The sequence below is a fragment of the Rattus norvegicus genome, chromosome 6, assembly GCF_021556685.1.
Source record: "Rattus norvegicus strain SHRSP/BbbUtx chromosome 6, alternate assembly SHRSP_T2T, whole genome shotgun sequence".
Lineage (NCBI taxonomy): Eukaryota > Metazoa > Chordata > Mammalia > Rodentia > Muridae > Rattus > Rattus norvegicus.
The window spans coordinates 75,561,635-75,575,428 of record NC_141539.1 but is presented as its reverse complement, the minus strand read 5'-3'; the positions used below and the strand labels follow the sequence as shown (position 1 = coordinate 75,575,428).

General features: G+C 39.1%; 1 protein-coding gene across 8 annotated transcripts in view; it reads left to right on the top strand.

Moving 5' to 3' along the window:
• Positions 1-13,794, top strand: part of Hectd1 (HECT domain E3 ubiquitin protein ligase 1) — a 90,129-nt gene that overhangs the window by 54,243 nt on the left and 22,092 nt on the right. For 4 of the 8 annotated variants that reach the window (NM_001419839.1, XM_087553810.1, XM_087553807.1 and 1 more), the window contains 7 exon segments: positions 3,943-4,077; positions 5,013-5,152; positions 5,443-5,766; positions 7,345-7,511; positions 7,601-7,777; positions 11,242-11,937; positions 12,556-12,777. In NM_001419839.1, coding sequence (NP_001406768.1) covers positions 3,943-4,077; positions 5,013-5,152; positions 5,443-5,766; positions 7,345-7,511; positions 7,601-7,777; positions 11,242-11,937; positions 12,556-12,777 — 1,861 coding nt within the window. 8 annotated transcript variants of the gene reach the window in all.

The window sequence follows — 13,794 nt, the reverse complement described above, 5'->3', positions numbered from 1 at the left end:
AGCTTCCAATTAAACTCTTAAAAACATTGTATTAGGTTTTTTTTTTTTACTTTATAAATTAATTCATTTTACTTTGACCAAATGCTTCCTCTTCCCTTCCCCTTACAGCTCCTCCTGGCCCCTTCCTTGCATCTCCCTGGTTCCATGTCATATGTGTAGATCTTGATATAAAGCCTAGTGCAAATAGGGTTTACCTGCATGCATGTGCTTATAGAGCTGTCCACTATAACGTGGGCACACTACCAGCGGCCCTGTCCCTGAGGGAAAACTGACAGTTCCCAGTAGCTGTTGACAGTCTGTTTCCTAGCCAGGAGTGGGCCTTGTGAGCTCCTGCTGCAGTGCTGAGTCAGTACTAGCCTTCCTAGTCAGTCCTGGTCAATTGACGTGATCTTGTGCTTGCATCATTATGGAGGCAACCACAGTTGACAGTTCAGGAGTATAACTGCCTGCCGTGTCCAGAAGCAAACTTTACTAGTTCTTCTTGACCTATGGCTTTTACACTCTTTTTTCACCTCTGCTCCTCAGTGTTTACCGAACCTTGGCTGGGAGTGCTAATAGATGTCTCATTTGGGGACCTTAATCATTTGTGGTTCTTTGTATTAACCTCTGACCACTGCAAAATAAGTTTCTTTGATGAAGGGTGAGAGCTGGATGGAGCCTCCTGAGTGCTTTGAACTCTTTTTTTCTTTTGGAGCTGAGGACCGAACCCAGGGCCTTGCGCTTGCTAGGCAAGTGCTCTACCGCTGAGCTAAATCCCCAACCCCAATCATGTGGTTTTATGTCCTGGTTTTAGACATATAGCTAGAGATATGATATATCCCAATCATTCATTCCATTTTTTTCTTTTTTTTTCTTTTTCTTTTCTTTCATTTTTTTTTTTTTTTGCTAATAGTCAAGCTCTAGATGTAACAAAACAAAACAGAAACTCCAAAGCAACAACAAAACCACATTTACTGCTGATGTCCCAGCCACGGTCTCTGTCACATACTCTATTTAGTATTGCCTAGAAGTCTTTTAACTTACTCTGTATAGAATAGTTACAGTGTATAGAATAGTTTCTTTTAAATTTAACATTTAATAATCAGCTAGTGCTTTATTTTGCCAAACAGTGCCTACTCAATGCCAGTGAAGTTTTTGTAACCACCAAATTTAAGTTGTTACATAGTGAGATCCTATTTCAAAAAGCAAACCAACCAAACAAAACTCACCTAAGTTTGGAAAGCCACTGACTCCAGCGATACAGAGCTTACCCACCCAGGACTCTGTGATCACAAACACCCTGAAAAGCTATGGAGGGCTACTCTGTGTTTCAGTTAGACCATGTGTAGGAAACAAAGACATTGATCTTGTGGTTTTTGCCTTTATCCTTGATGCGTGACCTGGAGGATAGTCTCAAAGACTAGAAATTGACTGCCTCAAATCTAAGTAGGATTGCTAATGTCCTCACAAATTTTTTTTTTTTGTGTATAAGTATTATGTCTGCATCTCTGTGTACGACATATATGTCTGATGCCTGTAGAAGCCAGAGGAGGGCATTGGACATTGGATCCCCTGAAACTGAAGATACAGTTGTAAGCTGCATGTAGATGCCGGAAAACAAATCCTGGTCTTTTGGAAGAGCAGAAAGTGGTTTTTTTTTTTTTTTTTTTCTTTTCTTTTCTTTTTTCGGAGCTGGGGACCGAACCCAGGGCCTTGCGCTTGCTAGGCAAGTGCTCTATCACTGAGCTAAATCCCCAACCCCAGAAAGTGGTTTTAAAGACTGGGCCCTCTCTTCAGCTGCCCAGTGCCTTTTATTTTATACTTATTCACTGTTTTTGTTTGTTGGTTTGTTTGGCTTTTGAGACAGGGTTTCACACAACCCAGGCTAGCCTTGAACTCCTTAATGTAGGTAAGGATGACCTTGAACTCTCAGTCTTCCTTCCTACACCTCCCAGGTATTGGGATGACAATTGTGAGCCACCATGTTGGGTGTCTGTGGTGCTGGTTGAACCCAGGACAGGCAGTCTGCTGGCTGAACTACATCCCCGGCCTTATGTACATTTTCATTTCAGAGATTTGGGTAAAGCCCAAAGAAGCAAGGTCAGAGTGTACCAAATGCCTAGGTAAATATTAGCAGTGTTTCTGTAAGAATTAAGATTATGCAGAAATAAAGCTTACTGAAATCAGTTATGTGCTAAAATGTATCAGATGAAAAATTATCTTGCATTTTTAAGTTTATTCGAGTCCAGTATCTTAGTTTCATTTCTATTGCTGTGGTAAGATACACTAATCAAAAGCAAATTAGGGGAGAAAGGGGTTAAATGACTATAATTCCAGATTATAGTTGCCTTAGGGTTTCCATTGCTGTAAACAGACACCATGATCAAGGTAACTCTCATAAAGGACAGCATTTAATTAAGGCTGGCTTACAGGTTCAGAGGTTCAGTCCATTAGGATCAAGGCAGGAAGCAAGGCGGACATGGTGATGGAGAAGGAGCTGAGAGATCTACATCTTGATCCAACTGCAGCCAGAAGAGGACTGTTTCCCAGGCAGCTAGGAAGAGGGTCTCCAAGCACACTCCCACTGTCACACATTTCCTCCAACAAAGTCACACCTACTCCATCAAGGCCACACCTCCTAATAGTGCCATACTCTGGGCTAAATACATTCAAACCTCCACAACAGTCCGCCATTGTGGGAAGTCACAGAAGCAGGAGCTTGAGACGTCACGTCAGTCAGGAGCAGAGATAATGTGCCCGTGCTGCCTGATGGCTCATTCAGGTAGCTTTCTTCACTCTCGGAAATGATGCAGCCCACATAGCAGCTATGTCTGCTACATCAATTAAGACAAGTCTACCGGACAAACTGATCTAGACTTCTCAGTGGAGGCTCTCCTCTCATGTGATTCTAAGTTCTAGAATGTAATGTAAGCTAGCTGACAGTTGAAAGTAACTTTTTGGGCTTGAGAGATGTCAGGTAAAGGCATTTGCAACCAAGCCTGAGGACCTGAGTTCAATCCCCAGGACCGACATGATAAAGAGAGAACTGATTTCCATAGATTGTTTTCTGACTCCATATTTCCCACTCCACTCCAGCTAAATAAATAAAGTATAATAGAATATTTAAAAAGAAAACAATCAAATACCTGACTTTTACAGCCAGTCAGTGCTGCTGCCATGCTTGATCCCCAGAACTAACATGGTGAAGGGAAAGGCCAACTCCTATGGAGTGTTCATTGGTTTCTACACACACACACACACACACACACACACACACACACACACACACACACACACACAAGCAAATAGATGCACACATTTATGAAAAGTTCATCATAAATGTTATGGCTTCAAAGGAGTAAGTATCATGATTAGATACTTAAACTTAACTAATTTATAACATAAGATATATATTTCTGTGGAAGCATTTCATTTATTAATTTTGTGTTTTGGGGTGGGGTGAGGTGGGGTCTCACTATGGCTGTTCTGGACTCAGTATGCAAATGAGGCTGCCTCAAACTCACAGGTACCTGCTTCTGCTTCTGCTTCCCAGGCGCTAGGATTAAAGGCATGTGCCACCACTCCTGGCTTGTCTGAGAAAGTACTTTAGAATTTTACTTAAAGTTTGGAAATTGTAGCAAGTTAACTTGTTTCATTATAATCAATGTCAGTCATCAACCTTTTTACAAGCCATGTAGAAACATTTATTGATTCAATTTCTTATGTCCTTTCTTCTTTCTTCTTTTTTTGAGGCCAGGTTTTACAGGTCACCCAGGCTACCCTCAAAGTGGCAATTGTCCTGCCTCATTCTCCCCACTGTTGGTATTGCAGACATGCCGCCACACTGGGTTTTACCTGGCTTGTTGTACTTATACTAGATCTCAGTTTGTGTCTGTCTGTGAATCACTTTTACAGTGATAACAAAGCAAGGTCTTCTCTGAAGAGTGTTGATGTTTTGTGTAGATACTGACAAGAAGATTACGCTTTCGGTTGGAACGTGCACCTGGTGAAACTGCATTAATAGACCGGACAGGCAGGATGCTGAAGATGGAGCCCTTAGCTACAGTTGAATCTCTGGAACAGTATCTGCTGAAAATGGTGAGCTCTGTGTGGCAGGCAGGGCTTCATGGAATAGGTGGTCACCGTGCTATTTTAACCCTTTGTAGGGAAGTCACGTAGATGTATATCCAGGGTTATGAATTCTACTTTAGAAATCAGTTTTAGAAAACATGTCTTAGCAATATCTTCATCATAAAGGTATTTATTAATGTTCATTTAATATTGAAATAGTAGGCAAAATCTTAGTACCATTCAATAAAGATATATAGCTACTTACAGGGTAGCCGATCTCTTTTTCAATCAAGAAAGTTTTTATTAGCATTACATTGTTTGGAGATAGTTTATTATAACCCAGGGTGTCATGCACTTGCTAAGTATGCAGCTGAGCTGTCTTTGAACTCCCTGCTTCACCTCCTGCCTGCCGGGCTTACAGAAACAGACCCTGATTCCCATCTTAAAATGTTGTATTGAAAAAGTAATAAATTACACCTGTGAGTCACTGCACCTAAGTTTTTATTTTTAATAGAGAATAATGACAGTTACTTCTTGAGTTGAATATTACAACTTTAAAAGTATTTGAAGCTAGTGATGATAGAAAATGTTTTTGTTTGCTATAATGAAGTCATTTTATAATCAAGGCTATTTTTCTATTAAAATACATGAGAAGTGCTCTGGATGGATATGTGTTTCAGTGAGGTTTATAGCACATGTAAAGCCCTGGGTGTGCCTCTCTAGCTTCGCAACAAAGCAAAGCAAGTGCGAGAAACCTTTGTTACTGAGAGCAAAGCCCGTTGGCTACAGGACACTTTTTTTTTTAATAGTCTTCAAGTGTTTAACTCTTGGCTAGGTGATTATTTTAAAAATATTTATTATGTTATAATACAATTGACTTTGAAAAGGTTGGAAAGGGTGGCTTAATGTTTTTTAAAATAGAGTTCTTAGGGTGAAAGTTCTCTGTGTTTACTTTGACCTAGGTAGCAAAGCAGTGGTACGATTTTGACCGGTCCTCATTTGTTTTTGTTCGAAAATTGAGAGAAGGCCAAAATTTTATATTTCGGCACCAGCATGATTTTGATGAAAATGGAATCATTTACTGGATTGGAACAAATGCAAAGTAAGCTATTTCGTTTAAGCTAAAGTGACAGTGCTTACCTGGGAAAACAGTTTTAGTTAGTAGAGTAAAATAATTGGATGTTCACGGAACATCTTAAGTTTAAGGTTGTACTCCAGATTGGACTTCAGCTTGCTGTGTAGCTGAGAGTGATCTTGAAGTCCTGCTTGGTTAGAGAAGCGTACCACCGTCCCCAGTGTAAAACTTGGAATTAAGAACTAATATGAACAAATGCCTTTTCTTGATTTCTCCTTGTTTTTTGTTTTTAACTTAAAATTTTTATTTCTGTGTAGAACTGCATATGAATGGGTAAATCCTGCAGCTTATGGTCTTGTAGTCGTGACATCATCAGAAGGAAGAAATCTACCATATGGCCGCTTGGAAGACATACTAAGTCGAGATAATTCAGCTTTAAATTGTCATAGCAATGATGATAAAAATGCCTGGTTTGCCATAGATCTGGGTGTCTGGGTAATACCATCAGCATACACACTTCGTCATGCTCGTGGCTATGGAAGGTCTGCACTGAGAAACTGGGTTTTCCAGGTATCCAAAGATGGACAGAACTGGACTTCTTTGTATACCCATGTTGATGACTGCAGTCTCAATGAACCAGGGTTAGTTGAGGAGTCTTTGAAAATTGGGGGAAATCAGTAAAGAGCCTTGTTTATTTGTATGATTGTGTATTATAGAGCTCTATTTTTTAAATATTGAAATAAAATATTTTTTCTAAAGATAAATCATTTGATATATAATTTAGACATTGAAAGTTGGAAAAACTGGCTTTACTGAAACTATGAAAAAGATCAGATGGAGGCTAGCCAGGTGGCTGTGGGGTAAAGGCCCAGACTGATAACCTAAGTTTGAGCCTCAGAATGCATGCAGATATGTGTCCTTGGACATGTGCTCCCATGTAGTACAGGCGCTCGAGCGCGCACACACACACACACACACACACACACATGCACACACACACACACGTGCACGCACGCACAAATGCACTAGCGGCTGGAGAGATGGCTTAGAGGTTAAGAGCACTGATTGCTCTTCAGAGAACATGGGGTTTAGTTCCCAGAACCTACATGGCCGCTTATAACATTGTTTAACTTTATTCTCAGGGAATCTGGCATCCTCTTCTCGCCTCTGAGGATACTGCATGTATACAGTGCATATACATGCAGCCAAAACATGCTTAAAATATATTTTAAAATAAAAATAGAAATTAAAAAATAAAATACAATGTCTTTTATGAAGCTTAGATTACATTTTCATAAAAAGCTGATTGTAGGGGCTGGGGATTTAGCTCAGTGGTAGAGCGCTTACCTAGGAAGCACAAGGCCCTGGGTTCGGTCCCCAGCTCCGAAAAAAAGAACCAAAAAAAAAAAAAAAAAGCTGATTGTATTTGTGTGAGTACTTGTGAGAGCTATAAAAGCACACAAGGAAGAAATGCCCCCATACTCATCATTTCATGTACTAAGACGAACAAATGTCAGACTGCTTAGCAGTAGGTATTATTGTAGCCGTATGACTAGTTGAAAATTTTCTTATTTTTATGATTTCTTAAGTTTTTTTTTCTGTAGGTATAGGTATGAATTTTGTATGTGTGATACTAAGAATTGAACAGAAGACTTGTGCTTCGCTGAGCTAGGCTATACCTCAGCCATACTGTCTATTTTTTTCACAATTAGATTAAAAACATATTTCTTCTAAGTTAATTTCCATATTTGATATAGCATGAAAGGAAGTGGTATTATCATTAGGGGGTTAGTAGGCAAAGTTTTTTGAGTTTTAATGTTAAAAATTTTAATACATTTAAAATGTCAAGGATTTATAAAGAAATTTCATTTTAAATGTACTTCTTTTTCTTTTAAACATCATCCTTTTGCATTAACCAAATCATTTGACACTGTAAATAAACTAAGTATTTTTTTAAATGTGGTATTTAACGTTTTATCCATTTTTGTAATCAATTTGATTTGTTTGTTGAGACAAAGTCTCACTATGTAGCCCTGGATGGCCTAGAACTCAGTCTGTGTACCAGGCTGGCCTTGAACTTACAGCCATCTGTCTGCCTCTTTTTTCTGGGTGCTGGGATTAAAAACATGCAACATGCCTGACTTTTCTATTTTTTGTAATCGAATTTTAAGTGACAATTAAATCATTTTTAACATACTTTTTGTCAAATGCATTTCCAGGTCAACTGCAACGTGGCCACTTGACCCAGCAAAGGATGAAAAACAAGGATGGCGGCATGTGAGGCTGAAGCAGATGGGAAAGAACGCAAGCGGACAGACACACTACCTCTCCCTCTCTGGCTTTGAGCTCTATGGCACTGTAAATGGCGTGTGTGAAGACCAACTCGGTAATGAAAGGACGTGAGGCCTCTCTTAACTTTTTACAACTGTTTAGTAAAGTGGCTTGGTTTATATTTCTCTCGTTCTGATCTCACAGGGAAAGCAGCTAAAGAAGCAGAAGCTAATCTTAGAAGGCAGAGGCGCCTGGTGCGTTCTCAAGTCCTGAAGTACATGGTTCCAGGAGCACGTGTTATCAGAGGCCTTGACTGGAAGTGGCGAGATCAGGATGGCAGCCCACAGGGAGAAGGCACAGTCACAGGAGAGCTGCACAATGGTGAGCAGGTGGTCAGCACCTGGGGTGGAATCATGTGTCTTCCTATTGTTGTCTTTGGATACTTTGTAAACTGTATAAGTAGCAGACCTTTTTAGGAGAACTGGTGACTTCACCTGAAAATGAAAAGAGCTGGAAGTCGTGACATCTGTCTGTAATCTCAGCACCTGGAGGCAGAGGCAGTGGCTCTCTCTGAGAATGAGGCCAGCCTAATAGTTCCAGGCCAATCAGAGCTTCGTGGTTGAGACCCTTTCTAAAAAGTAACAACTCATTCACTTAGAATAAATAGTTAAAATAAAACAGAATCTGTCCACTAGAACCGCTTTGCCTATATTGTAAAGTGATTATTGAGCTAATATAAAGGATTTCAGGATTACATTTTCTTCTCTTTTTCCTTAGTGGATTGTTCTCCAGTTACCATTAATTCCTGATATGAGTTTCATGGTAGTTTTAGGATTTAGGCAGTGCCTTTTCACTGTACTAAAGACACAGAGAAGAGAAAGGATCAGTGTTCAAAGTTCTTTTTCTGTAGAGCAAGGAATAAGGAGTGGTATCTTGATCACTTAGTAGATTATTACAGTCTACCAGCCTGGGGGCAGGCAGGATTTAAATCATCTTCTGTAGTAGGGCTAATTGTACAAAGAAGGCGGATTCATTTTAATCTTTGTGCTGTAGATTTTAGCAAAAGTTGTTACCCCAATAAATAAGCTACTGTTCAGGTCCCAGCAGCTGTCCTGGCTAATTTTTTTTGGCGGCGGGGGGATGGGGGGGCATTTAAAAGGCTTACTTAGTAGCAAGTCATTAGCTTGAATCAGTAAGTTCTCTCATCAATTGTACTGAGCATTGAAAAATGTAAACTGTTTCTATTCTTTTCTAATATTTAACAGCCTATAGTAAAAATGATATTCTTTTCTAATATTTAACAGGCTATAGTAAAAATGATGGGGCTGGGACTTTAGCTCAGTTGGTAGAGCCTTGCTCTATGTATGTGAAGCCCTGGGCTTGAGGCCAGCACTGCAGAGATTGTGGCCTGGAGGCGCTCCTAAGCTAGGACCTGTCTCTAAAACTAAAGTAAAGGAAGGTAGACCTTAGGAGAATAGTACGTATTTTAATGCATTTACTTTTATGTGATTAAAAGCATTCAATTTAAATGCTAATAAATTAGTAAATGCTATTATTTTAAAGTTTCCATTCCTTGAAAATTACCATATTACTAAACACATCTCTATAGCATTGAACCCCAGTTGCAGACAACAAAAAACAAATACAGGTTTACAGTGAGGTAAAATGTATTACACCAGCAATGGTTGAGATAAAAGAACACCATTCTAATGAGATATTTAAAAATTGTTAATAAGTTCATATTCTCTCTTATAAATTGAAGTGTATATCTTATAAAGAGGACGGTAACTAGTAATATGCGATACTCCTCTGGAAGGGGTCAGCTGAAACAGCCACATAAATTAGAATCTCAATTTCAGAACTTAGAACTCAAGAAAGACACGTTTCTGATCCTCCAAATGTTGAAATTCAGATTTAGCTTTAAACATGTCAGAGTTTTTACTTTTCAATATACATTTTCACAATAGGGAATCTTTACTAACTCTGTCTTTTTATCTATGTTTGACGCATAGGAATATTTTATATTTAGGTATAAATATGTTCACCTTTTAAAACTTTTCTCAAACCTAATATAAATGGTGTGCACTTTTTAGTATATTCCCACATTGCATCAGGTAGATCCGTTGCTCTTCTGAAGAGTCTGTGTGTTGGTAAAACTGTCCTTTATCCACTTACTCTACAAAATTGTAAAGGGACTTCTTGGGAAAAACAAATACATATTTATATTTAATAATGTTCATTTATATAGTTTGGTCATTTGAGTATATATTGGTATCAATGCAATACAAATCTTAACTTTATTTGATACTGGGATATATTTTCGAACCTTTTTAATGCTTTTCTGTATAGCAAACGAGATAGTTAAATGTTGGTTTCAAAAGTTTTTCAGCATACAAATATAAAATACATATAATATGTCTATATTACATCTATAATATATAATACTTGTTTATGTAGATTTGGAGCAGTAGGTTTTCCTTTCAAATAACTCATAAACAGATAATGTGCAAGTGGCCCGTGCTCCTCTGAGTCCCGTTATGAACATGAACTTAGTGTATGGTGGTTATGTGGCAAATGGGTCAGGGCTCAGGTATGCCAAAACCTACTTATGCTTGGTTCAAGCTCAGAGTACTTCCAAGTTTAAGTTTTACTGTGTGTTTCCCTCTGGGTAATTAGCTTCTAACTAAAGTAAAACTGAACTTTCTATTAGCTTCCTTCTTGATCAGTTGTTTTTTTGGTTTTGGAATTTTATTACCCTTTTCAAAAAGACTAACATTTTTCATATATAAGTAAGTATAGATCAAATATATTTTAGTTTGTTACTAGCTTCAGTATAAAAATTCTCAAAAGAACTCAGCTTGCTTTTAAGTTGTTTCTAAGATATTTTTGTGCTTACTCAAATCTAGTAAACTAAGCCATGAAAATCAAGTAATCACTTTGAGAACACAGTTGAAATGCCAACTTAGTATTTTATTTGAGCTAGTAATCTAAAATTTCTTAAGTGGCATAAGCTTGCTTTATTTGTCATTTTTATTGTTTATTCCAACCTTAAAAATTAATGGTTAATACTTCTTTCAAGAAGAAACATTTGCTAATCACATAGTCATATTTAACAGTTCAAAAATCTTCACTTGTTGAAATCTCAGTCATTTTTTTCTTTTACATCTAATATTGTTTCTGTATTGGAAATGTAGCTTAGTGGTAGATGCCTGCATGTGTCAGACCTTAGGGTTCACCCTCAGCATCAATTGTTAAAAGTTTTTCCCTTTTACCAGAACAGATGTAAATATCACTTTTACAGTGTTGTCTACATCACTAGTTGGCCAGGTGGCGGCGGCACAGGACAGCCCAGGCTATACAGAGAAACCCTGTTGTAAATAAAAGAAAAAAATCTACTAGTCTTGGGCTGTCCAGAGATAAATCTAATAAAAGGAATAATTTTAGAGATATCCCAGAAACCTTGTATGTAGTGTATACTTCTTAATATGATTATGTGAGAATTAAATAGTATAGACCTTCAAATAGACAAATGATAGTATCAAATACATTTTAATTAATCTGAGTTCACAACTTACTTTTCGTTGGCAAACCGTTGGTTAGCGATTGAAGTGCAGCGCTGATGAAACGCTGACCCGTGTTGTGGAGCTGCTGTCTAATGCTCCTCTGCTTTCTGCTGGGTCTCACAAACTCCTGTCCCTTTCCAGGCTGGATTGATGTCACCTGGGATGCTGGTGGCTCAAACTCTTACCGTATGGGCGCAGAAGGAAAATTTGACCTCAAGCTTGCACCAGGGTACGACCCTGATACAGTGGCATCACCCAAACCTGTTTCATCCACTGTTTCAGGCACAACGCAGTCATGGAGCAGCTTGGTGAAAAACAACTGTCCAGACAAGACGTCTGCTGCTGCAGGCTCCTCAAGTAGAAAAGGAAGCAGCAGTTCTGTGTGTAGCGTGGCCAGTAGCAGCGACATCAGCTTGGGTTCGACCAAAACGGAACGGAGATCAGAAATTGTAATGGAACACAGTATAGTTTCAGGAGCTGATGTCCATGAACCAATTGTTGTTCTTTCATCTGCTGAAAACGTTCCTCAAACAGAAGTAGGGTCATCTTCCAGTGCAAGCACCAGCACCCTAACAGCGGAAACGGGAAGTGAAAATGCTGAAAGGAAGTTAGGCCCGGATAGTTCTGTTCGAGCTCCTGGGGAGTCTAGTGCAATATCCATGGGAATTGTTAGCGTTAGCTCTCCTGATGTTAGTTCAGTATCTGAATTAACTAATAAGGAAGCAGCTTCACAACGACCCCTTAGCTCGTCAGCAAGTAACAGACTGTCAGTGAGCTCTCTGTTGGCAGCTGGGGCCCCTATGAGCTCTAGTGCAAGTGTACCTAACCTGTCCTCAAGAGAAACATCTAGCTTGGAGAGCTTTGTAAGGAGAGTGGCAAACATAGCACGGACTAATGCCACCAACAACATGAACCTGAGCCGGAGCAGCAGTGATAACAACACTAACACTCTGGGGCGGAATGTGATGAGCACCGCAAGTAAGTGAGCTTTTCCTTCTGGGACCCAACGCCTCCACGCCCAGGGAGCCCCAGGAAGTCAGCTGGTCAGTTCAGGCTACCGCCTTCAGCTGACGCCAGCCATGTCAGACCGACTACATCAGGCACAGCACCTGGGAACCATGAAGTCAAGTTCTGAGGAATCTAAAATGGTTTAAGAGTTCAGAGTAGCTTGCATTTATAGTAATGGTTAAACAAAATCAAACGACAAATTAGAAAGAAGACTTGAGGGTTAAATAGCAGTGTTTCCGTGACACAGCATTCGCTCAGCTCCGGTGTTCACTTTAGCTTCTGAATGTTACCTAAGAGCAAGTTACCAATGGGTCGGAGTAATTACCATGAGAACGACAAGAAAGTATTCCTGTAGTTTGGTTTTTTTGTGAAAGCTAGGCTTTAAATGTTTAGAGGATAGTTATGCTTTTTAAAAACATTAAGTTCTAGTTGGTTTTTAGTTTGGTTCCCAAAGTTGTTGCTTTTCAATGTTTTCATTATTAATGTGTCTCATGGAGTTTTAATATATCTATATATATCTTGATTCTTTTTTTCTAAGGTTCCTTCAGTACTATGTATTTAACTGATTTACTTCATTTTTATTTTTAGCTTCTCCTCTTATGGGTGCTCAGAGTTTCCCTAATTTGACCACACCTGGTACTACATCGACAGTGACAATGTCAACATCAAGTGTTACTAGCAGCAGCAATGTAGCTACGGCGACAACAGTTTTATCAGTGGGTCAGTCATTAAGTAATACTTTAACCACCAGCCTCACATCAACCTCTAGTGAGAGTGACACAGGGCAGGAAGCAGAATATTCCTTATATGGTAAGTTTCAGCATAAAGTTTATTAAAAATCCAATCCATCCATACTTACATACATACATACATACATACATACATACATACATACACACACTTACTTACTTAACATTGTGCTTTATCCTTGGAATTCTCGGTGGGGAATGGAGTTTGAGGTAAGGTCTTGCTTTATAGCCTCAGCTGGCTATATAGAGCTCACTATATAGACCTGGCCGGCTTCAGTTTCACCTGTCTCTGCCTCCCGAGTGCTGGCTAGGATTAAAGGTGTGCACCACCACATCCTTCTTTATATATACTTAACCTTTTATAAAATAGAAAAATGATGTAGAGAAGAATTAAAAACTATCTTGATTATAGGGCCTAGAGAGTGCTCTGACCTCAGGGTCTTACAGAGGACCCAGGTTTTATTCCCAGCACGCAGATGGTGGCACACAGCCATCCATAACTGTAGTGTCAAGGGACCCAACATTCTTCTGACTCTCAAGGATACAACATGGATGTGGTGCGGGCAAAAAAAAGTCATACACATAAAATGAGTTTTATAAAGTTTTAAAGTGCGGGAAGGGGTGGGTAGTTGGGGGGAAAAGGGGATAAAAGTATTTGATTATAAACAGTAATAATCATATCTTATCTTGGAAATAAGTATATAGCTGAATGTTGTTGGTTTGAGACAAGGTTGGCTATGTATCCCTGGTTAGCTGAGCTTACTATGTAGAGAGAGCTGCCTAACCTTGAACTTGGGGTGATCTTGATGCCTCAGTGTCTTGAGTGTTGGAATTATAGGCATTTACCATGATGCTTGGTTAGCATGTGAGTTTTAATTTCATCAAAGTTTGCTTAGAAAGTTCTGAAGTTTTATCTTCATGCCTTCGATATAGTAGTCAAACACAAATTATTTGGTTCTCTTAATAGTTTTTAAAAGGGACTGGAGAGATGGCTTAGCAGTTACTAGCATTTGCTGCTGTTCAAAGGTCCTGGGTACAGTTCCCAGCACCCACACAGCAACTCACTGCCATCTGGAAT